General features: G+C 51.5%; 1 protein-coding gene across 1 annotated transcript in view; it reads left to right on the top strand.

Moving 5' to 3' along the window:
• The first annotated feature begins 5955 nt into the window (after positions 1-5955).
• The window catches only part of TPCN2 (two pore segment channel 2), a 29425-nt gene continuing 8541 nt past the window's right edge, over positions 5956-26839 (top strand). Inside the window, exons 1-17 of the mRNA XM_074230880.1 lie at positions 5956-6063; positions 11460-11524; positions 12209-12285; positions 12589-12766; positions 13397-13513; positions 14759-14865; positions 16012-16084; positions 16351-16450; positions 16819-16884; positions 17788-17852; positions 19095-19192; positions 20264-20345; positions 20980-21066; positions 21798-21917; positions 22113-22172; positions 23237-23365; positions 24177-24226. Coding sequence (XP_074086981.1) covers positions 5994-6063; positions 11460-11524; positions 12209-12285; positions 12589-12766; positions 13397-13513; positions 14759-14865; positions 16012-16084; positions 16351-16450; positions 16819-16884; positions 17788-17852; positions 19095-19192; positions 20264-20345; positions 20980-21066; positions 21798-21917; positions 22113-22172; positions 23237-23365; positions 24177-24226 — 1544 coding nt within the window. The 5' untranslated portion in view covers positions 5956-5993. The remainder of the gene's footprint in view (positions 6064-11459; positions 11525-12208; positions 12286-12588; positions 12767-13396; positions 13514-14758; positions 14866-16011; positions 16085-16350; positions 16451-16818; positions 16885-17787; positions 17853-19094; positions 19193-20263; positions 20346-20979; positions 21067-21797; positions 21918-22112; positions 22173-23236; positions 23366-24176; positions 24227-26839) is intronic.

The following is a 26839-nucleotide window of genomic DNA, read 5'->3' as shown; positions in this document are numbered from 1 at the left end:
CACCACATAGGTGTTGATTGCACATGGGTCATCTCTATAAAATTGCTTATCTTCTCAATGGGAGGAAGAGAATTTGGAATTTAAAAACTAAAAAGTGAATGTTAAAATTTGTTACATATAGTAGGGAGAAAATTAAAATGTTAATTAAATAAATGAATTAAAAATGCTAGTTGATTGTTATCTTATTATGAAATTTTGCTCTCTCTTATGCTTTGTTTTTTCCTTAAGGATCTGATTTCTCTCTCATCCCATTCAACTTAGATCAATGTATAGCATGGAAGCAATGCAAAGACTAACAGACTGCCTGGGGGGGGGAGAAACAAGATTGGGGGGAAATTGTAAAACTTAAAATAAATAAAGTCTAAGACTAAAAAAAATGCTACTTGATGTGACTTGATTCTGTGACTCCTGGATGAGAGATCCCATAGCAAAAATCAAGGAAACATATAGAATATTCATTTACTTTCTTTAAGTCTTTTAAGAAAAACAAAGATATCTCTTTGTCTTAAATAGCCTAAGTATAGCCTAGCCATTGACTAAACAGCCATGAGGCTATTTACCTCAAGTTGAAGTCAATCAATCCCTGGTTGAAGTGCCAACTGAAGAAGAGGTTTTGAATGCCATTAGACTCCTTTCAAGTGGCAAAGCACCTGCCTGGTGCTAATTCTATTCCAGCAGAGATCTGCAAGGTGGGGGGGTCCATTGCTCATCTAAAAACTGACTGAAATTTTCCAGCTTATATGGCATGAAGAATTATCCCTCAAGAATTCAAGGATGCCTCCATTGTCCATCTCTATAAAGGTAAAGGGCCTAGTTTGTCCTGTGACAATCACAGGGGTATTTTTCTTTTAGTCATCACTGCTAAGATTCTTGCCAGAGTCCTTTTCAATAGGCTGATCCTTCACCTGGAAGTTGGTCACTTCTCCGAGAGCCAGTGTGGCTTTAGAAAGGGTAGAGGAACAGTCAGTATGGTGTTTGCTGCCTGACAACTCCAGGAAAAATGCCAGGAACAGAGCAGAGGGCTGTATACAACATCTGTAGATCTGACCAAGGCCTTTGATACCATCAGTTGTGAGGATTTATAGAAAATTATGTCAAAATTTGGTTGCCTGGAGAAGTTCATCAGCATCATACATCAGTTCCATGATGGTATGCATGCCTAGGTTCTGGATAGTGATTTCTCAGGCACCAATGGAGTAAAACAAGGATGTGTCCCATACTTTTTAGCATGATGCTTTCAGCCATGTTATCATACTTCTTCAGTAAGGGTGAACATGACCTCAAGGTCAGCTACTGCACTGATGGCAAATTCTTCACTTTGAAAAAGGCTCTAAGAGCAATTTGGAACTATGCCCAAAGGGCAACAAAAATGTGCATACCCTTTGACCCAGCAATACCACTACTGGGTCTATACCCTGAAGAGATGATGGAAAAGGGTAAAAACATGACTTGTACAAAAATATTCCTAGCAGCCCTGTTTGTGGTGGCAAAGAATTGGAAATCAAGTAAATGTCCTTCAGTTGGGGAATGGCTTAGCAAACCATGGTGTATGTATGTCCTGGAACACTATTGTTCTATTAGAAACCAGGAGGGATGGGAATTCAGGGAAGCCTGGAGGGATTTGCATGAACTGATGCTGAGTGAGATGAGCAGAACCAGAAAAAACACTGTACACCCTAACAGCAACATGGGGGCGATGATCAACCTTGATGGACTTGTTCATTCCATCAGTGCAATAATCAGGGACATTTGGTGCTCTCTGCAATGGAGAATACCATCTGTATCCAGAGAAAGAACTGTGGGGTTTGAACCAAGACCAAAGATTATTCCCTTTAATTTAGAAAAAATAAGCTATGTAATTCTGCTATCTCTTATACTTTATTTTTCTTACTGAAGGATATGATTTCTTTCTCATCACATTCAACTTAGATCAGTATATATCATGGAAACATTGTGAAGACTAACAGACTGCCTTCTGTGGGGTGGGGGGAGGGAAGCAAGATTAGGAAAAAAAATTGTAAAACTCAAAGTAAAAAAAAATTTAAAAAAAGGCTCCAAGCCATGACCCAAGTGGAGGGAGGATTGATGTGTGATCTTGTGCTTGCAGATGATGGTGCCCTCAATGCAGCCTCTGGAATGAGGTGCAACAAAATATGAATCGATTCTCTGCTGCTTGGGCAAATTTTGGTAACAATGAACACCAAGCCAACACCACATCATCCATATGTGGAACCAGCAAATGGAGAAGTTTTGCATGGACAAGTTCACTTCCTTTGGCAGTGCTCTTTCCCAGGAGGTCCACATCGACAATAAGGTTGATGCTCTCATTGCCAGAGCTAGTTCAGTATTTGAGAGGCTCTGAAAGAAAGTAATGGGAGAGGAGAGGGATTAGATTGACTACCAAACTGAGGGGCTACAGAGCCATGGTGCTGACCTCATTGCTGTATGCTATGCAAACCTGTACAGTCCACCAGTACCATGTCAGGAAACTGAATCGCTTCCATTTAAATTGTCTTAGGAAGATTCTGAAGATCCCTTGGCAGGAGCAGATCCCAGACACTGAGGGCTTTTCTCAACTAAACTGCTGAGCATTCCAACATGACTATAGAGAGGGCAACCATGATGGGCTGGGCACATAGTTAGAATGCCAGACAAACACTTGCCAAAAAAACTATTTTATGGAAAACTCCCAAAGGGCAAGTGTTTACCGGGGTGGGGGTGGGGGTCAGAAGAAGCAAGACCAAGACCCTCTGAAGGTCTCATTGGAGAACTTTAGAACTGATTGTACAGCTTGGGAGACCCTGGCCCAGGACCACCCAGGATGAAGTGCCCTTATCAGGGAGGGGGCTGCGCTCCATGAGTGTGGCAGAATGGAGGCAGCTCAAAGGCTGCCCAACCTGTGGTGGAGCATTTCCAGCTTCTGTTGGTCTCATGAGCCACAGTAGGACACACTCATTTGTCTCAAACATAGTGATGTCTTTCTGATCTTTGATAAGAAGGACAAGAACCAATTAAGGTTTGCTTCATACTTTAGGAATATCTCATTTGATCCTTATAACAACCCTGAAAGGTTTGTGCTATTATTATTCCCATTTTTACAGATAAGGAAACTGAAGCAAACAGATTAAATGATTTGCCCAGGGTCAGATAGCTCCACCTAACTTCTCTATGGTTTTAGGAAGATCTCTTTTGCTGTTAAACAGAGAAGGGATTCAAGTGGGAGAGCCAGAAGGCTAAGGTTAAAAGAGGAACAACTAACCTGCTGAGAGGGTCTCGAGGCAGGAATGTCAAGAAGGGGGAATTAAGCAAAGTCCATTAGATTAGCAACAAGTGAGCATGGATCACTTTTTAAAAATCATTTTTTCAATGAATAAAAATCTATTTTCTCTGCTTCTGTCCTTCCCCACCCATATAACAAAACACCTTACAAAATCCTTGTAACATATAAGTATAGTTCATGTCATTCTCCAACTGATAAAGGATATGAACAAGCAATTTTCAGATGAATAAATAGACATATGAATAAATGCTCCAATAGAAAAATGCAAATTAAATTGGTTAAAATGATAAGAAAGGAAAACAATCAATGTTAAAACAAATGTGGGAAAACTGGGACACATGCATTATTGGAGGAGTTGTGAGTCGATCCAACCAGTCAGCATTGGCCGTAGCTGAAATGATTTCATTTTGCATTCCAAGTTCATCTGGAAGGAGGTGGGTAGCTTGTTGCATCCCTGGTCCTCTGAAATTGTGATTGTCACATTGCTCAGAATGCCTACATCTTCCAAAGTTGTTTGTCTTTACAATGTTTCTGTTACTGTAAAAATTATACTGTAAAAATCGTTCTCCCATTGCTACTTACCTCACTGCATCAGTTCCTATAAATCCTCTTAGGTTTCTCTGAATCCATCCCCTTCATCATTTCCTTCAGTCCAATAATTTTCCATCACATTCATTTTTTGATCCATTCCCCAACTAATGGGTGGGTCTTTAATCAGTTGGGGAGGAACTGGTAGAAAAGAATAGATTAAAAAGTAAATGAGGAGGTAATGAGATTAAGGACACATATAGAAGTGGTAATTTTGTGGAGGAAAAGGACCACCCCTCTGTTAGCTAATGAGCTCCTCAAGGTGAGAGATTTGTTTTTTCTTTTTGTATCCCCAGCACTTAGCACCTTGCCTGTCCTATAGTAGGTACTTAATAAATGTTAGATAACTTTGAATCCTTATCAGAAACTGGAGTAAATGAAGAGAAAACAGAGAATGACTTCCAGGGACTTTGAAGTGTGGAGAAGAGGAAAAGTGGGAGCTGTCCACAGTGAGTGGGTTCTGTTTCCTCATTCAAGTATGAAGGGAGGGACTCAGCAGAGGTGAAGCAAGGGGAGAATGTGGGAAGTTTGAGGACAGAAGAGAAGGTCTGGAACAGTTGCTGTGGAGCGTGAGATGGAAAAGCTCTAAGGAAGCTGCCAGGTCCAATTCAGAGCATGGCTGCTAAACATTCCAAGGGACTGGTGATGTCATTGCCAAGCTTCCTGATGGCCCCTTGTCCTGTGTGACTCTTGGCTATGTCCTCTTGCAACTCTGACCATTTGACTCTCATTATTATCCGTGATCTCATGTATTATCTGTGTGTAGAAGATATTCGTGGCTGAAGGTTACCCAGTTTTAAAGGTGTTCAGGGATCATTTATTAACTCAAAAGTAGAGTGATGGGGGAAGATTCAAAAAGAATAGAAAAGGTCCCAGATGCTAATTTTACTCTCTTCTCCCCAAAAAGAGTGCAATGAAGACGGCATTAGCAACTACTGACTAATACACTCACTTCCTTCTCTCTATGAAATCTTCACAAGAATGATTTACACATGCATTCAGGGTAGGCTTGATAAAATTCAATTGTCTTCATTTCATTTTGGTTCAAAAAACATTTTCTAAGTTATATTTCAGTCACTATACTATAGCTTGAAGTATAAAACCAATAATGAAACATGCTGCCCCCAGGGACCTTCCATTCTATTGGGAACACAACATAGACACAGGAAAGTAAGTAAAATCAAATATAAATGTCAGCAGATGGGGAGCGGCCCAATGGCGAGTCCATAGAGGCTGAGGAAAACTTGGAAAGGACCATGATTTTCTATAGCTGGGCTCAGCATGGTGCTTTGCAGAAAATAGTCATTTATTAAATATTTGCTGAATTGAGGCCTGTAGTTCATAGGAAGAAGGCTGCTAGATAGTGGATAGAGCACCAAACCAGGAATCAGGAAGAACTGAGTTCAAATCCCATTTCAGACATAGTCAAGCAGTGTCCTAGAACTTGTCTGCCTCAGTTTCCTCATCTGTAAAATAATGGGAGTTAGGCTCAGACTCTAAACATCCTTTATACAGACGCGTTGTGCAGACAGCCCCCGGGGGGCTCCCTGTGACCCCGCTCTCTAACACAGACGAGGGGGCCGGGGGGACCGGAGCTCTCGGGGTGCGGCTGGAGCCGGGGAGGACAGGCTGGCAGCGGGCCGAAGCGCGGTCCGGGGGGGCTCGCTGTTCTTGTCTTTCTTCTTCCCCCTCCCCCAGGAGGACCCGGGGGGTGGTCTGGGGCGCCCCCGGCCCCCCGTAACGAGGTCTGGCCCTGTGTGTCACCCCGGGAAACCAGGGCGGGGCGCAGCCCAGGTGGGGCGGCTCCGGGCTCCGACAGGCCCCCCGCCCCCCCCGCCCGAGGCCCCGCCCGAGGCCCCGCCCCCCCGAGGCCCCGCCCGAGGCCCCGCCCCGAGGCCCCGCCCCCGCGGCCGCGCCCCGCCCCCCGCCCGGCAGAAATCCACCAGCCGCTGAGTTTCCGGCTCCGGAGCGGCGGGGCGGGGCCTCGGGCTCCGGAGCCGCGGAGGGGCGGGGCCGGGCCCCCGGTCACGGGACCCGGCGCGCGCTCATTGGGCGGCCGGGAGGGAGCCCCGCCCCGCCGGCCGGGAGGGGGCGGCGCCGGCACGGCCGCGGCGCGGAGCCCCCCATGGAGGAGAGTCGGCCCCTGCTGGCCGGGGCCCGGCGCCCCTGCGGCCCCGGAGCCCGGCCCGAGCCAGGTGAGCGGCCCGGGGGGCGCGATCGGGCCCGGGGCCGGCCGCGGCGGGCGGGGCGGGCGGGGCCCCCTTTCTCTGTGCCCCCCGCAGTCCCGGGGTGCTGCCGCGGGGCGGGGCCGGGGGTCTCCGGGCGCGGCAGGAGGGAGGCCGGGGCTGGGGCGCAGCTCTGCGGGGCGGGGCCCCCCCGCACCCCCGGGCCGCTGCCCTCCCGGCCTGCCGCCCCGGGCCCCCATTCCGGGGAGAGGCGGGGCCGCCCCTCCCCCCGGCAGCCCCCCCCACGCCTGGACCCCCCAGGCCGACCCTGGTGGCCCCGGGGGCTTCTCCTCCGCCCGAGGCCCCACCCTTCTCCCCTTCTTTTCACTCTGTGCGGGGCAGTGGGGTCACCCAGCTAGGTCATTGTGAAGTGCCTGAGGCCAGATCTGAACCCAGGTCCTCCGGACCCCGGGGCCAGGGCCAGGGCCGCCGCTCTCTGCGCTGACCACCGGGTGCTGACCTCAGGCTCGGATCTGGGGCCCTGTGGCGCCCCCGACCCTTCGGGCCATAGCAGGACCCCGTGATCCTTTGGCAGCCGGTGCCGGAGCCCCCCACCGGGGCTGCCTCCCCTTGTCCATGTGCAGAAACCGGGGCTTCAACCCCAGCTAGCTCAGACAGCCTCAGTTTCCTCATGTGTGCGATGGCAGTGAGCCCCGTCCGCGCCTGGCCAGGCCGTGGTGAGCCAGGGCTCGGGGGTCCTTACTCATTTTCTGGTCCCCAGCCCATAGGGAGGTGCTCCCTACATGGCTGCAGTTGGGGGCCCTCAGGTGACTGCATGCTTGGGTGCTGGGCAGCAGACAGGATGGGCCAGGAGATCCCCCCTTGCAGTGTGCCAGGGGACGGTTGCCTTCTGGGTAAATGCCATTACATGCTCAGACTGGCCCAAGAATCACGCTCAGCTCATGGAAAAACACAAGGGCTTTCTATTAAAAAATGGAAGCACGCTCTCTTGCAAGTCCCGACTTCAAATGGGGCCTCAGGCACATCCAGGCTGAGTGACCTTGGATAGGCCATTTCACCTCTGCCTGTCTCAGTGTCTCAGTAATTGCCTGCCCAGCGGCCAGCCCAGTCCCCTGGCACACCAGCTCTCTGACCTTCCTTGTTTGTCATTCTCAGGGACTCGCAGTGAGGAAGGTACGCTTTGCTGGTTGGGTTTCTGATGATACGGTCTATACCCTAGAGCCGATGCCAGGCCAGCAGGGGCACCATGCCAAGCCCAGCCTCTCCATCCTCTGCCTGAAGACCCAACCCTGAACCCATCCCCCCTCCTAGTCTTGGCTGCTGATGGGTGCCCATCCTTGGTCTGGGGGATGCCCAGCTCCAGGTCCCACTCCCCTCGTGGCTTCAAGGGGAAAGCACATTCTCCCTCCCTCAGGGGGATGGTGACAAAGGGGCTTCCGCTTCACAGGCTAACCTCAGTCTAGGGGCTGTGGCAGAAGACTGCACCTCTCCTTAGGGCCCTCGCAATGAGATGGCAAGATCTAGATGGGAAGCTGGGGTGCAAGGGGAGAGGGTGGGATTAAGTACAGGGTGGGAGGGCACAGGCCGTGGACCCTAGGAATTGGAGACTCCAAGGGAACTAAGAAAAGAAGATGCTCTATTGACCGTGGGTCTTGTTCTCTCCCCCCCTCCCCCAAACAACCCCTCAGCCAGTAGCCATGTGCTGCCAAACAGACCCCAAGGGGACCAGGCCTGAAGGGGCTGGAGCCTGGCCCCCGTCTCCTCAGCCTGGGGTTGAGCCCGCCATCAAGCCACCAGCCTAGAAGCATTCTCCCTAGGATGCCTTGGACATGGGGCGCACTCCTCTCCCTCTGAACTTCTCTGTTTTTCCTGACCACGCAACATTTCATCATGTCTTCTGGCATAATAACATTCCTCTCTGTTCCTGGGGGTGGGTTTCTTTGGCCATCACCCCCAAAGGAGGTCATCCTGTTGTTTCCAGTCTGGGGCTCCCCCCAAAAGAGGCTTGAAATCTTTTGGGCCCCTTTGCTTCCTTCTTGGGGCTTCTTGGGCTCGAGAGTGGGCTCACTGAGTCAGAGAGGACAGTCTGTATGTGTGAGTATGTGTGAGAGTGAATTCTGAAGGGTTTTCCAGAATGCCCGGACCTGGCTGGAACTCCACAGGGACAACCCCCCTGGCCTGTCTTCCCTCAGCCCCTCCACCCTTAGCATTTTCCTTCTTTGTTCTCTTGGCAATCTTCTGGATGGGAGGTAGAGCCTCAAAGTTGCTTTAATTTTCACTTCTCTAATTAGGAGAGTTTGGGAACTGTTTGGGTTTTTTTTAGGTTTTTGCAAGGCAATGGGGTTAAGTGACTTGCCCAAGGTCACACAGGCTAGGTCATTATCAAGTATTTGAGATTAGATTTGAACTCAGGTCCTCCTGACTCCAGGGCTGGTGCTCTATTCACTGCACCACCTAGATGCCCCTGGGAACTTTTTTTATTTTTTAAACAAACCAGGATACAAGTCTTGGATTTTTTCCTTTGAACTGTGTTTCTTTTCTGGGTATGGGGATGCCCACCTGAGTCCATGCTGTGAGGGAGGCTCAGTTGGTCTGGGTGCTAGTGGGGCAATCACACACAAGATGGCACCACTAAGGTGAGGCCTCTTGGAGTGGAGGGAAGAAGCAGCCCAGGTCAAACTTCTGGGTCAGTTTGGTGCTGGGTTCAAGTGCGGGAGAGACTACTGTGCCTCCAGCCTGGGGGATAGAGGGAGAGGCAGAAAGGAAGAGAAGAAGCAAGGGAGGGAGGGAGGGAGGAGAGAAAGGAGGGAGGAATGGAAGGAGAGGGGAAGGCTAGAGAAGAGATGGATGGCAGGCAGCTGTGTTCATCCCCTTTTCTTTAGTATTTCCCCCCATTTCCATCCCCCGGGTCTCTGTTCTTTCACTGTTTCATCAATGGCTAGAACATACCTGTTCTCTTTTGTGCAGTCTGTGAAGGAAGCAAAGGGGCCCAAAAGATTTCAAGCCTCTTTCGGGGGGAGCCCCAGACTGGAAACAACAGGACGACCTCCTTTGGGGGACGTCTACTTTGAAAGACAGACAGAGTCCCTAAGGTCCAAGGCAGAGAGGGTTGATGGGGAAATCAGTCCTTTTTCTCCTCTGGGACCTTTTCTTTCCCTGCAGGCACCTTGGGCTGGCCCCTCAGCGTGGTCTGGCGTGGCCATCTCCACTGGCATCCCCATCACTCTGTTCACAGCCTTCCCCCCCTCTTTGGTCCCTCTGCTTTCCATCTGACTCTTGCAATGCTGACTGAGCCTCCCACCTCATCCATCCTCCCCCAGGTGCCCATGTCTCTCCTCTACTTCAGAGAGAGGACAGGTGGCTCATCCCTTGGGAGTCCAACCTGAACCCCTATTCCTGGTTGCTCAACCCTTAGAGCTCATTGGGAAGGGGGTGCCTTGTCAAGGCTTCCAATCTGAACCCGGGATGGACGTTCCACAGCTACAGGGGATGACATTTTTGGACAGAGCAGCACTGTGGGTTAAGGGAGAGACAATCCCAGGGATGACCCTGGGAGGTAGATGGGGGGGCTCCCAGCCACCTGAGTTTCCTTTGTGCATGCTGGGGTTCCAGATCACCCCACTCCAGAGCTTCCCTCTTAGGCCGGACCAGCTGCTGCTACCTTAGCCGTAGTGAGGAAACCTGACTGGGAGCCTGGGATTCAAGTTTTTGGGCCCCCCAGTCCTGTGAGCCTTTGGGGGGACTGGAGGGCCCCATCTTCCCAAGAACTGCAGTCTATTATGTCCTATGGTCCAATGTGGCAAAGTGAAGCCTTGGGCTATTCTCAGTTCTGCCTCAGCTGTCTGGTGCTGACCCTCCCTCCCCTGGGTGCCTTGATTCATTCTCTTGCTTAAACCTCTCCCTCTTCTCATTCTTTTATTCTTTAATTTTTTATTCTTTCTTTATTTTTAAGACAATGGGGTTGTGACTTGCCCAAGGTCACACTGCTAGGCAATTATTGTGTCTGAGTCTAAATTTGAACTCAGGTCCTTCTGACTCCAGGGCCAGTGCTCTATCCCCTTCATCACCTAGCTACTCCTCATTCTTTTATTTTTGAAGGGCCTGATATTTGTATTTGGACCTGGAATTGTATCTAGAATTTTGTATCTTTGTCCTAGAACCTGGCCAAGCCGTCTCCGCACAGGATGGCGTGGCTTTGCCTCAGCACGCTGCCACGAGCAGGACGGCAGACCCTTCTTTCACTGTGTCTGAAAGTCTCATGCTGGGCAGGAGACTTCTTCCCCGCTTCTCCCCCAGGGCCCAGCCCTGGGACCTCTGTCCTCCCTCACGATCTGCCCTCTCCATCCAGGGAGAGATGCACCGTGGTCCTGATGACCTCGTGATCTGGCCTGGGAAGCACTTGGGGTGTCGAGGGTCCCCTGGCTGAATGTTGGCCAGCTATGCTCTAGACTGCCCCCATCATTGTCTACAGGGGTCCCCCAGGTGATGAGCAGCATTTCTCCCCTGGGCCCCCAAATTGGCCACAATAAGGGGCAGTGTCTGGGGGTCTTGCCCCCCAAAGGGGGCTCTGCCAGATCATCCAGTAAAGTTGATGCTGCCCTTGATTGACCCCTCCTGGGTGAGGTGGCTCCTGGGCAAGGGTGCCTGGCACGCTGGGCCGAGCCAAGAGGCTCCCTAAAAAAGCCAAGGCCTCTATGCCCTGACTGGTCTTTATTTTTGATTTAGTTCCTATGAAAAAATCCCAAGTCAGCTTGGGCAATGCGGATCTTTAGAAGGAGGCCTGAGTTCAAGTCTCGGCTCTCCCTCTTAACACTTGCATCACACAGCAACAGCGGCTTGAATTGCAGTGCAGTCAAAGGACCCAGATTCAAATCCTGACTGTTAGAATGATCTTGGGTGGGTGCCTGGACCTCTTGGACCCGGCAGGGCCCTCATCTCTGGACTGAGAGCCTGATGGAGTTGTAGGTTGCTGCTGGCTCTACATCTCTGATTCTATGACCTTTCCCCTCTCTGAGGCCTCAGTTTCTTCATCTGTAAAAAAAGGGGAGATTGGACCATATGGCCCCCGGGTCTCCCCAGCTCCAGATCTGTAGGTCTGTGATCCTTGGGAAAGCCCCTGCCCCCCAAATGCCTGGGAGATAGACAGAGCAGGTACTGTTCATCCCAATTTACAGAGAGGGAAACAGCCCAGAAAGGGGGAGCATTGTCCCTGGTCACCCGGCTAATAGGACTCGGACTCAGCCCTCTGGGCTCCATTTCCAGCGTTCTCTCCATGACAACCCTTTACCATCTCATGGCCTGAGTTTGCCTAGCTGTAAAAATTGATGGGAGTGGATTAGAAGACCCCTCCCTCAGGTGTCCTCCAGCTTTGATATTCTGTGACTCAGTTTCTCTCCTCTGTCCAGGTGCCGATGCCCGCCGAGATCTCTGCATCGACCAAGCGGTGGTATTTATCGAAGATGCCATCCAGGTAGGACCAGGGCTGCTCCTCTGACTTCTTCCAGGTCTTGGGGAGCCCCCACCCCATGTTTGCTCTGGCTCTCCATCAGAAGGAGGGTCCAAAGTCCAAGCCCCCAGAAGAGGGCACTTGCTGGCATGGGGGCCTGGCTGAACAGCTGCCTGTGGAATGGGGGCAATGGCTTCCAAAATGAGTCTGGAGGCAGCTATTAGTGCAGCCAAGAGAGCACCAGCCCTGGAGTCAGGAGTACCTGGGTTCAAATCCAGCTTCAGACACTTAATAATGACCTAGCTGTGTGGCCTTGGGCAAGCCACTTAACCCCCTTTGTCTTAAATAAAATGGAAAAAAAAGGAAAATTCCTTAATTCTGCTCTCCTGAGTAGCGACGGTCAGCTGTGGTCCTGCCCTGCCCAGGCCAGGCTGTAACCTGGCGCCCGGCTTGTCTGTCTCTTGTCTGTCCCCTGCTGTCCCTGTGTCTTTGCTCCTCGTGGACAGTCTGGCATTTTGTCCTTGGAGGATTAGCATGAGGCCGCTGGAGCTGAGCCGGTGCACCTGGCACCCACCCACCTCTTGCAGGTGGCCTAGTTCTGAAGGGGGGGCATAGACAACCCCGTGTCCCCCGCCCTTCTCCCTGTTCCTCTGAGCCCTGGTGTGTCCCGGCATGGGGCGTCCCCTCACCGTGTCTGCCTTCTCCTAGTACCGCTCCATTAATCACCGCATGGACACCACGTCGCTGGCGCTGTATCGATGGTATTACTCACGCATCTGCCAAGGGTGAGAATTCTACCACTTCACTCTTGATTGCCCATGAACTCTAGGCCAGGCCTCGGAGAGTCCTGCAGGGCCGCTGATGCCCAGCTGGCACAAACTGGTCCTCCTTTATAACTGAAACCGCTGAGGCCCTGAGAGGGTGAGGGACTTGCCCAGGGTCTCCCATCCAGGGACTTGTAGAGGAGGATTGGCAGCCGAGCCCTGGGTTCCAGTCTGTGTGGTGGTTGGTGGCGGCTGGGGTGCCCTCCTAGAGGGGCTGGTGGAGGCACAGTCAAGTTTTTAATGGAACTTTGGCTTCTTTCCAAGGGTTTTGAGCTTCACCATTTTCCTGATCCTGTCTTTGGCCTTCTTCGAGATCCCGTCTTCCCTTGCGGTCACCTCGGATGTCCGCTACCGCCAGGCACCCTGGGAGCCCCCGTGCGGCCTGACAGAGAGCATCGAGATGCTCTGCTTCCTAGTGTTCTTAGCGGACTTGTCTATGAAGGTGAGAATGGGAGGTGGGGGAATGGGGGAGGGGCTGTGCCAGGGCTCTCGCTATCCCCAGCTGCTGTCCCTCGCCATCTGCAGTGCTGCTGTGTCTGGGGTGGGGTGGGCTCGGGCAATCACGGGCAGATGTGCTCATGTCCTCCCTTCAAATCCATGCTGAGTGAGATCTCTTTTGCTTCCATCCTTATCTTCTCCATCCCATTTTTTAAATTTAAAATTTTTTATTTATTGAAGGCAGTGGGGTTCAGTGGCTTGCCCAAGGCCACACAGCTAGGCATTTATTATGTGTCTGAGACAGGATTTGAACTCGAGTCCTCCTGACTCCACTCCAACACTCCACTCAACAGTATGCACTGTTCTGCCCCTGCAGCATCTGCCAAAAAGAGAGATGCCCTCTCTCTCCCCATCTCTCTTCTCTCTGCCTCCCTCCCCGCCTCCCTCTCTTCGTCCTTTCTCTCCCTTTCTTCTCTCTCCCCCCTCCCCCTCCCCTTTCCTTCCCCTCCTCCCACTTGTCATGTCTTTGGCTTTAGTCTCCTCATCCATAAACTGGGGGCTGTGAGCCTCGGGGTCCCCTGGGTCCCAATTTCCCTGGAGAACGTGAGTCTCAGTGTGCGCCTCGGTCTTGTAGAGCTATTTGATTGGATGGAAAGAATTTCTGAAGAACCCCTGGCTGTTGGCGTACATCGTGGCTCTGGTGGTGTCTCTGGCCGACTGGACCGTGTCCTTGAGCTTCTCCTGCCGGGAGGTGAGGGGTCTGGGGGCTGCAGAGGACATGCTCTGAGATGGAGATGACCTCAGGGGGAGGGGCTGGGTGTGCACGCACACCTACTGTGTGCAAGGCCCCTGAGGATGGGGGGAGGGAGGGGCTGGGGGCAGGGGGAGGAGCGGGGGCCACCAGGGCCCCTCTGGAGGCTGGAGAATGAGCCACCTTCTGCGGTGAGGAGGTGAGAATGGGGGGCTCCCAGTGCCTTTCAGGGAGGAGGCCTTGGCCACCCCCTAAGCTGACTGTTGCCTTACTGGAGAGGCTAGAAGTCCTGGGTGCCAGTCCTACCTTTGGCTGCTCCTGGTTGTGTGACCCCCAGTATATCACTGACCCGGGGCCTGGCCCATACTAGGGACTTTGACTCAGTGGTCCTTTTGTTTATTTGACTCTTCACGATTCAACTCAAATTTTCATTGACAAAGCACCTACTGTGTGCGGAGTGCCGAGCTGGAAGCTGACCGTCACTGGACCCTAAGCTCTTTGAGGGCTGGGCTGCTGCACTGTTGTCTCTATTTCCTAGGGCTTGACCTAGGCCGAGGACCACAGTAGGCGCTTTATAGATGTTTGTTCTACTGATTAGAATTGAATGAATGATGCTGGGACCAGGGGAGAGTACCCAAGGAGGAAGTTAATTCAGCCTGTGCTCCCCCTGTAGAGATATCTTTGCCCTCCAGGGCTGTCATTCATTCATTCATTCATTCATTCATTCAGCAGCATTTGTTAAGTCCCTACTCTGCGCCAGATACTGTACTCACAGTAGTTTCCTGGCCTCTGGGGCTTCTGCTCTTCTGTATGAACCCTGAGGAGGCAGTGGTCTGGGCTGGCCTTCCAGCCCTTTCTGGCAGCCGTCCTGGATCAGGAAGGGGCCTCAGATGGGTGTCTCGCTCCCACACGACCCACTAAAACCATTGGATGCAGTGAATGATTTAGAGGGGGTGGGCCTCCTTCACATTAGAGACCTGGCCCATTCTGGGTCAAAGAATCCCTCCTGCCCCAGTCCAGGCAAATAGTCATCTGGCTTCTGCTGGGATTCCTCTGGAACTGGGGGGCTCACTCCCTCTCGACGCGATCGGCTCTACAGGATGGAGCTCTCCTCCATAACTTCCCTCTGTGGATGCTGGGTCCTCCCTGGGGGACACGTCCCTGTTCCAGTTGGCAGCCCCTCTCTCTGTCTCCCATCTGCCTGTCTCCCAAGGAGCTCTGGAACAGGACCCTCCTCTCTTTTAGATGGTGCGAGTCCGACGGCTCCTACGGCCCTTCTTCCTCCTCCAGAACTCTTCCATGATGAAGAAGACGCTGAAGTGCATCAAACGGACGCTGCCTGAGATGGCCAGGTCTGCAGGAGGGGCTGGGTAGGGGGGTTGGGTACTTTTGAACAGGGGTGGTGGGGTGGGGTGTGCCACCGGAGTCAGAGAGACCTGGGTTCCAATTCAACCTGACACTTCCTAGTCAGGTGACTCTGGGCAAGTCACTGAACCTCTGTTTGCCTCAGTTGTTCTACCTGTAAATGGAGATAGTACTGGAACCCCCCTCCCCCACCCTGGGTTGTTACAAGCTCCAAGTGAAGTCAGGCTGATAAAGAAGTGTCATATAAATGATGGCTGCTGTTCTCTATCTGGGGACCAGAATGGGGTGGGAGCATCACCTTCTGTGCTTGGGAAGCTTGGGAACCCAAAAGCCTGGAGCTGGGCCCCCCCCCCCCCCCATCATGTCTTCAGCCATGGAGAGTCCCTTTCCTAAAGCTCCCAGTGATCACAGCCTCTTTCTAGCTATCCCCTGGCTCTGCCTCGCCACCTCGGGGGCTGGTGGTGCTGGGATGCTACCTGAGCATCATGCCCCATGAGGACCCCTCTATCTGGGTGACGGTCCCCCTAAGTCCCTTGAGAGCACCCATGGATGCAGAGCAGAAGGGACCTCAGAGTCTGGGGGGGCTGAACCCCTTTTTGAAATAGATATTGGTGCTGCCCAACCAAACGGAGAAAGGCTTCCTGCCCTCCAGGAGGTTGCATTCCATAGATGGTCATTGGGTCCTTAGAGAAAATGAAGGCTTCTGTGACTCCCAACAGAGGAGTGAGGAAGAAAAGCATTTATGCAGCACCTCCTGGGGGGAGGGAAGTGTTCTTATTATCTCCATCTTACAGTTGAGGAAACTGAGGCAGGCAGCAGTGATATGACTTGCCCAGGGTCACCCAGCTAGGAAGTGTCTGAGGCCGGTTTTGAACTCAGGGCTCCCTGGCTCCAAGGCTAGCAGCCGCTTCCTAGGTCCCCTCTCCCTTTCTGGCAGTGTAGTTTTGCTTCGTCCTGGGGGGGTCCTCCAAGGATGGATTGCAGTGGTGGGGCAGGGCAGAGGGGCATGGTCCCTTTGGCTATCTCTGCCACAAGGACTGAGCTCATTTGGAGCAGGGATCTGGGCCAGGCAGGGTGAGTATGTTTGTCTCCCCGCCGGCCAATGGGTGTCCCCTTGGGCCTCTCCCCAACAGTGTCGCCCTGCTGCTGGTCGTCCACCTGTGTCTCTTTACGATGCTTGGGATGTTGCTGTTTATGAGGGAGAAGGTAAGGGAGGAAGGGGCCCAGTGGGGTATTAATGCCCTCCCCTCCTGGGGGGATCCCTGGGCCCAGAGAGGTCAGGAAACTCCCCAAGGTCACACAGCCGGGAGATGTTCTGAGCCCAAGGTCAAGTCATGTCATGTCATGTCAGTGAGCTTTTATGAATTGCCTGCTGTGAACCAGGACTAGGCTGAGCCTTGGGGATTCCCAGAGGGGCAGAAGCTTGTCCCTGCCCTCAGGCAGCCCTCTAAAGCCCATCTCTCCATACCCAGGATGACCAGAAGGACCAGGAGCGGCGGCTGTATTTTCGGAACTTACCCGAGTCGCTGACATCCCTCCTGGTGCTGCTGACCACGGCCAACAACCCTGATGGTGAGCGAGGTGGCCGCCATCCTGACGCATGTGAAGGGCCTGGTGCACTTCACGGCCCTTCTTGGGTTTCTTCCTGTGTGGCTCTACCCATCCCCGAGCTCTAGCACTGGAAGGGGCTCGAGGACAGCCTAGACCCCGCCTCATCGCCTCCAACAAAGGCTGTCCAGAGAGGCAGAGCTCATTGCCCCTATGACTGCCCGTCCCCAAAAAGCAGCTCGTCTCCCAAATCCACCTCCCTGTCCTGTCCACAGTGCTTGGGCTCCCTAGTACCTCAGTCTCCCCTCCCCTCCCCCTCCCTCTTACCTCTTGGGGGATTTTTCTTTTGAATGATTTTAATCCTAATTGAATTCCTCCCCCCACCCCTGTAGTAATGATTCCGGCATATTCCAAGAACCGGGCCTACTCCATCTTCTTCATCGTCTTCACTGTGATAGGTAAGTCAACTTCTTAGATAAAGTCGGTCAACCAAGGGGTCTTCCTGACCTTGACCCTGAGAGTAGAAGAGCACTGGGGTCACCTGCCTCTGATGTGGCCCTTGGGTGGGCCATGTGTCCCCAGTTACTCCCCTCAGACTTCAGCTTCACCATTGTGGATTTATTGTGAAGCCTGGCAATGGTTAGAGCCCTGGCCCCCAAGGCAGGAAGATGAGCTCCTTGAGACTGTGAGTTAGAGGCCCCCCCAGTCTGTGATGGTGGAGAGAGTGTCCCCACTGGACGTTTCTGAAGCTGGCGGAGTCACAAGGCTGCCCCCCAACCTCCTCCCCAGTCTTGGGATCCTCCTAGAATCAGAGACCCAGAGCTGGATGGGGCCCATCCAGTGGCCTCATTTGAAAGAAAAGTTAACTGAGGCACTTAGTTCCACATAACCACCAAGCCTTTATGGAGCACTTGCCTTGGGCCCGGCCCTGGCCTCCCTGCTAGGGGTACAGAGGCAAAAGTGAATTGTGGGGTGGCTAGGTAGCACACTGGATAGAGCTCCAGCCCTGGAGTTGGGACTCAGACACTTAATAATTGCCTATCTGTGTGGCCTTGTGGCCTTGCAAAAACCTAAAAGAAAAAAAGAAAGAAAGAAAAGTGAATTGTGCTCACGAAGCTTCCACTCCAGCAGGGGAAGCAGAAATGTTAGTTGGATTGGGCCAAGGCCAGGCTGGCACCTGGTCCGTGTACCCTGAGCAGGGGCCCCTGGCAAGGGTCTGGCTTTCTTGGTGGCTCTGAGTATGGGGGGGTTCCCAGAGCTTCCTGGGATACTTCTGAAGCCATCCGTCTGCAGAATGGCTGTGGTGGGCAGGGCGGAGCCAGTTGACCCTGACCGCCGCAGCCCTGCTTTCTCCCTTGCAGGAAGCTTGTTTCTGATGAACCTACTGACCGCCATCATCTACAACCAGTTCAGGGGCTACCTCATGGTGAGTCGGGCTGGCACCTTCCTCTGGATGCTCGAGCCGGTCTAATGTGGTGGTGACAGTGTCCTGTGGAGAAGGCCTTGCCCCCTTACAGCTTGGTCAAAGAGCACCAGACTGACCAATGGCTTGGAAGCCAGGATAGACTCTGCAGTATGAGGGCTTGTCACCTTCCCTGGGCCTCGGTTTCCCTCTTTGTATGGGGGGGATGGTCTCTAGAATCCCTTCCTTCTCTGAGTGTCCTTGATCCCAGGGGTGGTCTTTGATGTCCTATGGAAATCGAGGCAAGAGGGGGCAATTGAGGGGGTTTCCCAGACCTGCTCTGGATGGTGTGTGCTTTGTGGATGGGTAGATGCTTTCATTGGATAGGGGCTCTCCTGGTAAAGAAGCCCCTTGTAGCCAGCACACATTAGAAGGAAGGAAGCATTTATTAAGCACCTGTGTACAAGGACCTACCCATTTTATAAATATCTCATTCTCACAACAACTGGGACTGGGAGAAGGGTTATCATGATTCCCGGATTAAAGAAGAAACTGAGGCAAACTTGCTTCGGGTCAGAGGGTCTGAGGATAGATTTGAACTCAAGTCCTTTGGAGTCCAGACCTTGATCTCTGGCCCCTGAGGAACCAGTTGTCTCCTAGGGCTGGCTGCTCTGCAGTTTAAGGTCTGAGACTGCCTTGGGCCACTGAGAAGTTAAGCCATCTTCCAGGGTCACCCAGTAGAGATGTCCCATTTTCATTGATGGTTGCACCCTGTGTCCCATTTCTGGGGTTGGCACCTCCCTTCCCCTGGTCACCCAGGCCCAGACTCCGGGTCAGCTGTGAGGAAGAGAGATGACTGGTGGTTGTTGGGGGGGATATGGGGGAAATGAGTTAGCTCCAGGAGCAGAGGCTCCCTCCTCCTCCTGATGGAGGTTCAGGTAAAGACCGGATGACTGATGCCCTTGTGTGTGGGATGGACAGGAGGGTCCCAAGGCCCTGTCTGTGACTTCTGGGTTCACCAGCTTCACAATGGACCTGGGGGCCTCCTTTTCCCTTTCTCCCCCCATTCTTACTCATCTGTTCCAGGTCTTTCCCCACTGGGGCCTTCTCTGCCTCCTGGGCTTCCCGCCTTTGTCCTTGTACTCTTGGGAAGCCATGGTGTGCGTTGCCAGGCGTATACATATGTGTGCTTGTGCATGTGTAGGGTGGGGCCCTAGGGTCAAATCCTCTGGACTGGAGGCTGGACACGGTCATTTCTCTTGGCAGGAAGCGATCCAGTCCTCACTCTTTAGGAGGCGATTGGGAATCCGAGCAGCCTTCGAAGTCCTCTGCTCACTGGAAGGAGCAGAAATCCATCCTCTGGTGTGAGTGTGGGCAAAGCTGGTGGTTCCTGGGGGAGGCTGGGTGGGCAGAGTACAGGTGGTGCCCATCTCCGGTCCCATTGGCAATGGCTTAAATGACACTTTCTCCTTTTGGCTCATTCTGAGTTCCTTCATTCAGTGAAGTTGTTCCAACTTCCTAAGGGATCCTGGGCCAGGCTGGGCAGGAAGACCCCCAAATCAGTGAGACCTGGCCTGTCCTTCTACTCTGTGTGAACATATAAATAGGGCAGTAATGCCACCTGGGCCACTCACTTCATCTTTCTGCCCCTGCTTCCTAATTTGTAAAATGATGAGACTTTTGAGATTCCATTAGGTACCAGACCAAGGGTCCTTAGGGTCCCCCCACCAGACTCTGCCTCTGGCAGTCCAACTGGGGAAGCTTGTGGCTTCCTTCTCAGAAACACATAAAATAAAATATAAAGAATTACAAAGGAAACCAGGAAATGTAATTTTCAGGAAAAAAAAAAGAAACAAAATGTTTGGGGACCCTGGTTAAGAATTCTGAGTCTGTGAGCCTATGAAATAGAATGGCTGTGTTCCAGGTGCTTTGAGATCAGCTGAGGGAAGTCCCTGCCAGCCCCAGCTTTGTGGAGGAGGGGGCCTTTGGGTGGGGCCCTGAAGGGCAAGTAGTGAAAGGGCCAACCTTAATGGAGAGTCTTTGGGGGACTGATGGAGGCCCAAAAGAGAACTGTCTTCTAGAATTTCTAGGACCTTCTGAAAGGGGATTACATTTGTTTTGTTTGACTTTGGGGAGGTGAAAGGACAGACAGAACCTGGAGCCAACATGGCCGCAGGTGTAGACTTGTCAAGAAAAAATTAACTAAGAACCCAGGCTCAGAGTTCAGCCTCTACAGTGACCTGGGGCCTCTGGAGGGAGTGAGTTCCCCATCTCTGGTGGGATCTCCAGGCTAAAGTTGGATGCCCACTCACTGGGGATGCTGTGGAGGAGCTCCCAGCTGAGGGATGGATTGGGTCAGAAACCCTAGAGGTGTGCTCCCAATGAGCTTGACCAGGTGCTTCTCACTGAGGTTTCTGACCTTGGTCTCCTTACAGAGTTGGTGTTAAGCCAGAAACATTCCTCCAGGTGATCCAGAAAGTGAAAATGAACCTTTACTGCAAGGAGGCCATTATCCAGGTAAGGGGTCGCTGGTACATGCCCATGCCAGTCTCTTGAGTCAATGGGGCAACTCTCTTGCCTCTACTCTAGGTTTTTTTTTTTTTTTTGTAAGGCAAATGGGGTTAAGTGGCTTGCCCAAGGCCACACAGCTAGGTAATTATTAAGTGTTTGAGACTGGATTTGAACCCAGGTACTCCTGACTCCAAGGCCGGTGCTTTATCCACTGTGCCACCTAGCCGCCCCCTTGCCTCTACTCTATGGCAGTTGTGACCCATATTCTTCCTGGGGAGCCACAGGAAGAGCTCATGGTCTTGGGTAATCTTTCTGGGGACTGAGATCTCCCAGGGCAGAAGCTGTCCTTGGACCATGGCAGCTGCTTCAGTTGAACATCAGTGATAAAAATAAGCCAAGATATTTTCCTTCCCATCACGGGAGAAATAGGCCTCCATCGTGTGGTATCTGGTGTGGCTCTTAAAATGAGGCTGAGAGTTGCATCCTCTGCCCAGTGGGTTGACTCATCCCTTCTCGGGTCATCACATGGGGTAGATAATGGACCTTCGCTTTCCATTTTTGCCATTCTCTGCCATCACCCTGGGCTTCCTGAGGAGGGTCTTAATAGGGATTTTCACCCAGACTTTTCTCTCCTTTGAAGACCATTGGATCCCACACTGGCGGATTGATGTCAGCTGATCAATTCCAGAGCGTCTTTGATGAACTGGACAAAGATGCGATTAAGGAGGTATGTCACCCAGTGACACCCTGGGCGGTTGGCATCTGGGGAGGGATTTCTTTTACGTCAATAGTTGACTCTGTCTGGTCTCTGCTGACAAAGACAGATACCCCTAAGTAGCCCAAGCAGCTCCAGTCCATCCTGGAGCTTCCAAGCTCAACCACTGTCCTTAATAAACTGAATTGGTCCTTAGACTCTTAGGCAGAGAGGAATCAGGTTTTATGCCTGGCAAATGCCTGCTGTTGTGACCCTAGTCTTGGGTCCTCAGTGGAGTCCTTGGTTGATGCAAGAGAGCCAGTACTATGTGAAGTTCCTTTTGAGAAGTGTTTGAGGATGGAGGGGGCTGTCCTTGTCATCACTGGATAGGACCTTGGGTGGGTAGATTGTTTCATTTTGTTTTAAATTTTCTGTTTTGCTCTTGTCTCATTGGTGGAAGGCTCTTCTTCCCATTTAAAAATAAAACTGAGGGGCAGCTAGGTGGCGCAGTGGATAAAGCACCGGCCCTGGAGTCAGGAGTACCTGGGTTCAAATCCAGTCTCAGACACTTAATAATTACCTAGCCGTGTGGCCTTGGGCAAGCCACTTAACCCCATTGCCTTGCAAAAACCTAAAAAACAAAACAAATAAACAAACAAACAAACAAATAAATAAATAGATAGATAAAACTGAGGCATAAAAAGGCTGGTTCCAGCCCTTCTGAAGTACTATTTATTTCTCTGTTTTTGTTTTTTTCCCCCCAGCATCCTCCTCGACCTGAGTACCATTCCACTGTCCTGCAACGCGCACAGTCTGTCTTTGGCCATCGCTATTTTGACTACTTGGGGAACTTGGTTGCCTTTGGAAACATTATTTCCATTTGTGTGAGCATTGTTTCTTGACACGTGGCCGCCATCTTACTTCTTTCTCCATCTGGCCTTCAGCGTGGTCTTGTTGACTTTCCTGGATTTTTTTTTTTTTAGTCAAGGGTTGGGATGGGAGGAGCTTATGGGTTGACCTTTTTGTAGATATGATTCACGGTGGCACCAGGTGATACGTTCTCTGCCTTTATCTCTCAGGTTTTCTTGGTGATAGATGCAGAAAAGTTGCCCAGTGAGCGGGATGATTTCATTTTGGGGGTGAGTTTTGGGGTTATCTCTTCTACTTCTATGCCTGTTGGCTAGTGATGGTCCAGTGATTTGGTCATTTGTCCACCTCTCTTCCTAGGTCAAATGGGAAATGCTTGATGCCTGTGTGTGGCTCATTGTCTATTTGAACTCTTTAGGTCTCATGACCTAGAAGGAAAAGGCAATATTTTTTTTGTGTAGAGAAATGATATGATATTTTTCTTTTCTGTCATTCTCTTAACTAAACCCTTGGCTCACTTATCTTCTCAAGGGCTAAGTTTTCATTGCTGTGAGAGTTAATTCATGGTGATAATCCTGAGACCCTTACGTTGGCAAAATAAGGACAAGTAATATCCTGTAGGATGTTGCTAATTGCATTTGAGTCGTTCATCTGCGATCTGGATCGTTGCTTCCCCTGCTATTGATTTTTCGCAAGATGCCGTCTTAGGTCTTGTCATGTGGACCAACAAAGCACATGTCGTGAATAATGGTGTGGTTTTTGACTGTTTACATGTCCCAGGCTTCATTTGCAGCATCCTAGGAGGGAATTTTTTGGGGGGGTGGGGGAAGGGAGTACCTGGGGAATGACATGGGATCCTTTCGTTTGCTATTTGAGATTCAATATCATCCAAAAGTGCTTAATGGACTCATATAGCTTTTGTCTAGGGGCTGAAAGAGAAGTCAGGGATCATCTGGCATTTAATTTTAAAGTTGAGGAAACTTGGACCTATGGAGGCAGGTTATGTGACTTAGCCAAGGAGACACAGGCAATAAGTCAAGGTTGAGATTAGAATTCCCATTTTCTGACTCTAGACTAATACTCTTTATTGAGTATTATTGGAGATTGATGGATGCTAATCATGCACTGACTCTTACTTAGAGGCTTCTTGATAGCAGATCTGGGTCCTCATCTTTAAAAACACTGAGGCCCATGTGGTCACCAGGCACCCCCCCCCTTTCCCTGGTCCCCTGGAGTCCTTGGGCCCAGTTTGACCATCTGTCCATCTATTTGAGGCACCTCAGGATGTCTCCTAGTGGCTTCACTGACTGGGATTTTCCCATTTTGTGTCTCCAAGGTCCTGAATTGCTTCTTCATACTCTACTACATGTTGGAGATGCTACTGAAGGTGTTTGCATTGGGTCTGAAAGGTTATATCTCCTTCTTCAGCAACATCTTTGATGGAATCCTCACCTTGATCCTGCTGGTAACAGTTATCGACATAGGGATAGGGAGGGAGGGAGGCAGACCTGAGCATCTGTGGGTCATAGCCTCCTGGTGGTTGGCCTCAGTCTTCCCCAAAGGACCAAAGATGGACACTACAGCTAGTGAGGTTCCCCATTGATTGCCCCCTTGGTGATCCAAGAAGCTTGTGGCTGAACCAGGGGAGGGAAGGCACATCTGGCAGAGATTGGGAGCTCCTTTTCCAAAGAAGTGGTGCGATAGGCAGGTGGGCAGGCTGGGCATCCCCCAGCAGTGGCAAGCTGAGAGTATGCCATCTTTTTATCTTGGTCCTTGCATGGTGCTGGCCCCACCCTCCCAAAGCTGACTCCTAATTTGACTCGACTCTGCCTTCTTGACCTGGGAGTGGGTACAACAGCCTTGGCTGGCCCAGGAAGACTTGTCAGCCTTTTCTCCAGAGGGAAAGTGCCATTCCTAGCTTCCATTGATAAAGGCTTTAACACTGCCATGCCTTGACCTGAGTGACCATTGATTCATTGAGCCAAAGGTTGCGCTGTCATTGGAATATCTTCTTATGGTCACTAGGAAGTGGGCATACCTCGGACTGTGTCCTTACTTCCTGGGGTTCCCTCCTTGTTCTCTATTCCCCTGGTTCCTTAATAGCCCCTTTCCAGGATTAGAGCCCTCTTTCTCCTAGTAGAGGGAGCCTTTTAGAGACAGAAGCCTTCCAAGGAGGCCCTTCTTTGGGGCAGTTGATTGGATGCTGTGAGTTTTTTCATTCTCCAGACCCAGCTTAGCATATTGTAGCAATGCCTTCTTCTCTTTTGTAATTAAAGGTTTTGGAGATCTCCACTCTTGCTGTGTACCGATTTCCTCATCCGGGCTGGTAGGTGACCTGAGTAGGATGGTACTAGATTGGCAGAGGGTGCCCCCTTCTTCCCTGGCCCTCTCCAGGATCCTGCTTGCTTGGGTCCTACAGATGATATGGGGTTGAGCTGGTGCCTGAGCCCTGTTAAGATGGGGGCTCCCTCTCCCCCAACTTGTTCAGAGTAGGGTCCTCAGAGCTATGGGCGTGGAGCTGGCTTTGCAGAGCCAAGGTAAGATGGACTGGCTCCCCATCAGGTGTTGTTGGCAGCTCATCGTCCTCCCACTGAGGACTTGAAGTCTTGCCGTGTTTACGCGTGTGGCTAGAAAGAATGATTCTGCTACCGGCTTGGATAAACTGCTTTGGGTAGCACGGGCTCCCCTTAGACTAGGAGGGTTATTTGCTGCCTAGGTTCCAGCTCTGGGATCTCAGATCTCTCCTACCACTGTGCCTCAGTTTCTTCCTCTCTAAGATGAGCTCCTGGGGATTGATTACATTTGAATGGAAAGAGGATAATAAAGATAGTAATAGTAATAATAACAATAACGAAAATGATAATTATCTAACAACAAAAGCTCTGGTCTAAATCTCCCAGCATTATTGTTTGCAGAACATTAAAAATGAAAGAATAGGGGCGGCTAGGTGGCACAGTGGATAGAGCACCAGCCCTGGAGTCAGGAGGACCTGAGTTCAAATCCAGCCTCAGACACTTAATCATTGCCTAGCTGTGTGGCCTTGGACAATTCACTTAACCCCATTGCCTAGCAAAAAATAGTGAAAGAATAAAATAACATAAAGACTTGGCAGGAAAAACCTTTGTCTCAGGACTCTGGGTTTGAACTTCATTGAACAAGGTGAGAAGAATCCACGGACAAAGAATACCAACATTAACAATGATTGTAGGAGCCTGTGTGTTGAGTGCCCTTTGGATGACTTCTCTGCCCCTGGGGCTCTTGCCATCCTCATTTTATAGATGAGGGAACTGAGGCTCAGAGTTTAAAATGATTTGCCCAGCATCACAAAGAAAATAAGTGCCTGAGTCAGGATTTGAACCCAGTTCTTCCTGCCATTCTGGCTTCTCTGCCTCAGTGGGTGAGGGGTCATAAGAGATGCTTCATTTTTGTGTCTGATTACAAGTCTTATCGATGATCTTGGGTTCAAAGAACTTGAAAGCTCCTCAGAGGAAGAAACTGAAGCAACAGGAGGGTAGGTGACTGGCTTAGGGTCACACAGCCAGTGAGGATTTGAGCCTAGATTTGAACTCGGGTCCTTCTGCCTGAGCCAGACAGCTTCTTTCCTCCTACCTGTGTCTGGCTCCTGTTTTATGCTCTTTGTAGGAAGAATATAGTGGATTCCAACAGGAAGCGTTTTCAGAGTCTCCCAGCCTTTGTGGTCTGGAGGAGCCCAGCAGTTGTCTGACCCGGACTCTCCCTTAGCGCGCCCTGATGCATGAGTGGCCCCACTGCCTGGTGAACGGCCTACCACCTTCGGTCTGGTGCTTGTGGCTTCTGCCACCATGTCGGCTATCATCTTGCTAAGCTTGGCCTGTGAACAGTGGGAAGGGGGGCCCACTGGCCCAGCCTTGAACTTCTCAATCATTTGAAGGCTGATTCTGCTAGATGCCCCGCTCAGAGTGACCATTCCTCTTATCTAATGGCCTTGGCCGGACAAAACAAGAGTGGCTTGGCATCGTAAGGTCCACGGCAGGCAGTGAGTGAATATTCTGTCCTTGGCTCAAGGTCACCAGACTGACCTGGGAGCAGCCAGTATAAACTGTGTTTGAGGGAGGCATAAGGGCATGAGGTGGTCAGCTGATCCTCCGCCTCAGTCAGACCCTGGCCCAAGGCCTGTGTCCAAGGTCGGGCACCACCTTCTAGGAAGGGGAAACTGGCTGAAGCCTAGAGGGTGAACCCAGGCTAGTCAGAAGCCTCAAGCTTGTGCCACGGTTGAATGAAGAAGGGAAATGGAGAAGGGATGGGTGGGTGGGTGGGCGAGCAAGGTGCTTCAAGGATGTATTGTTCTGTTTCTCCCAGAGGTCAGCACTTGGGAGGAAGTGATAGACACGTGGCATTTCCTGATGTCAAAAAACCCCCCAAACTTCCTGAGAATTCGGGTTGTCTAAAAGTAGAACAGGCCTCCCTCTGATGGTGGTGAGCTCCCCATCCCTGGGGAGGATGCTAGATGGCTCATTATTGGGGATACTGTGGGGGCTTATTCATGTTGGAGCTAGACCAGCATCAGACAATGTTCTGGGGACACAAAGGCAACAAACCAGTCACTGCCCTTGGAGAGCTTATGGTCTAATGCAGAATTTAAGTAAGTGGCTTGGAAGTTATCATGGTGGTGACATTTCCACTTCTGTCTGATCCAGTTTTAGAAACATTTCTTTCTGGAGAGGATTAAGCTGAGGCAGCCTCACCATGGTAGATCTGTTGGAGGGGCTGCCTTGAGTGGAGGTCTGGGCCTGAGGACTGGCTCTGACTGACCAAGGATCCCACTCTCTTGGGAGTTCTCATGCCTAAGCTTCTTCCTGGTCTGGCTCTGCCCCTCCCTCTCTCTAGGTCTGCCAAATAGCTCCCAAGTTCCTGAGCCCGGCCTCTTCAGCCTCTCTCTCTCTCTCTCTCTCTCTCCCCA

The sequence above is a fragment of the Macrotis lagotis genome, chromosome 3 (assembly GCF_037893015.1).
Source record: "Macrotis lagotis isolate mMagLag1 chromosome 3, bilby.v1.9.chrom.fasta, whole genome shotgun sequence".
NCBI lineage: Eukaryota > Metazoa > Chordata > Mammalia > Peramelemorphia > Peramelidae > Macrotis > Macrotis lagotis.
This window is presented reverse-complemented; position numbering and strand designations above follow the sequence as displayed.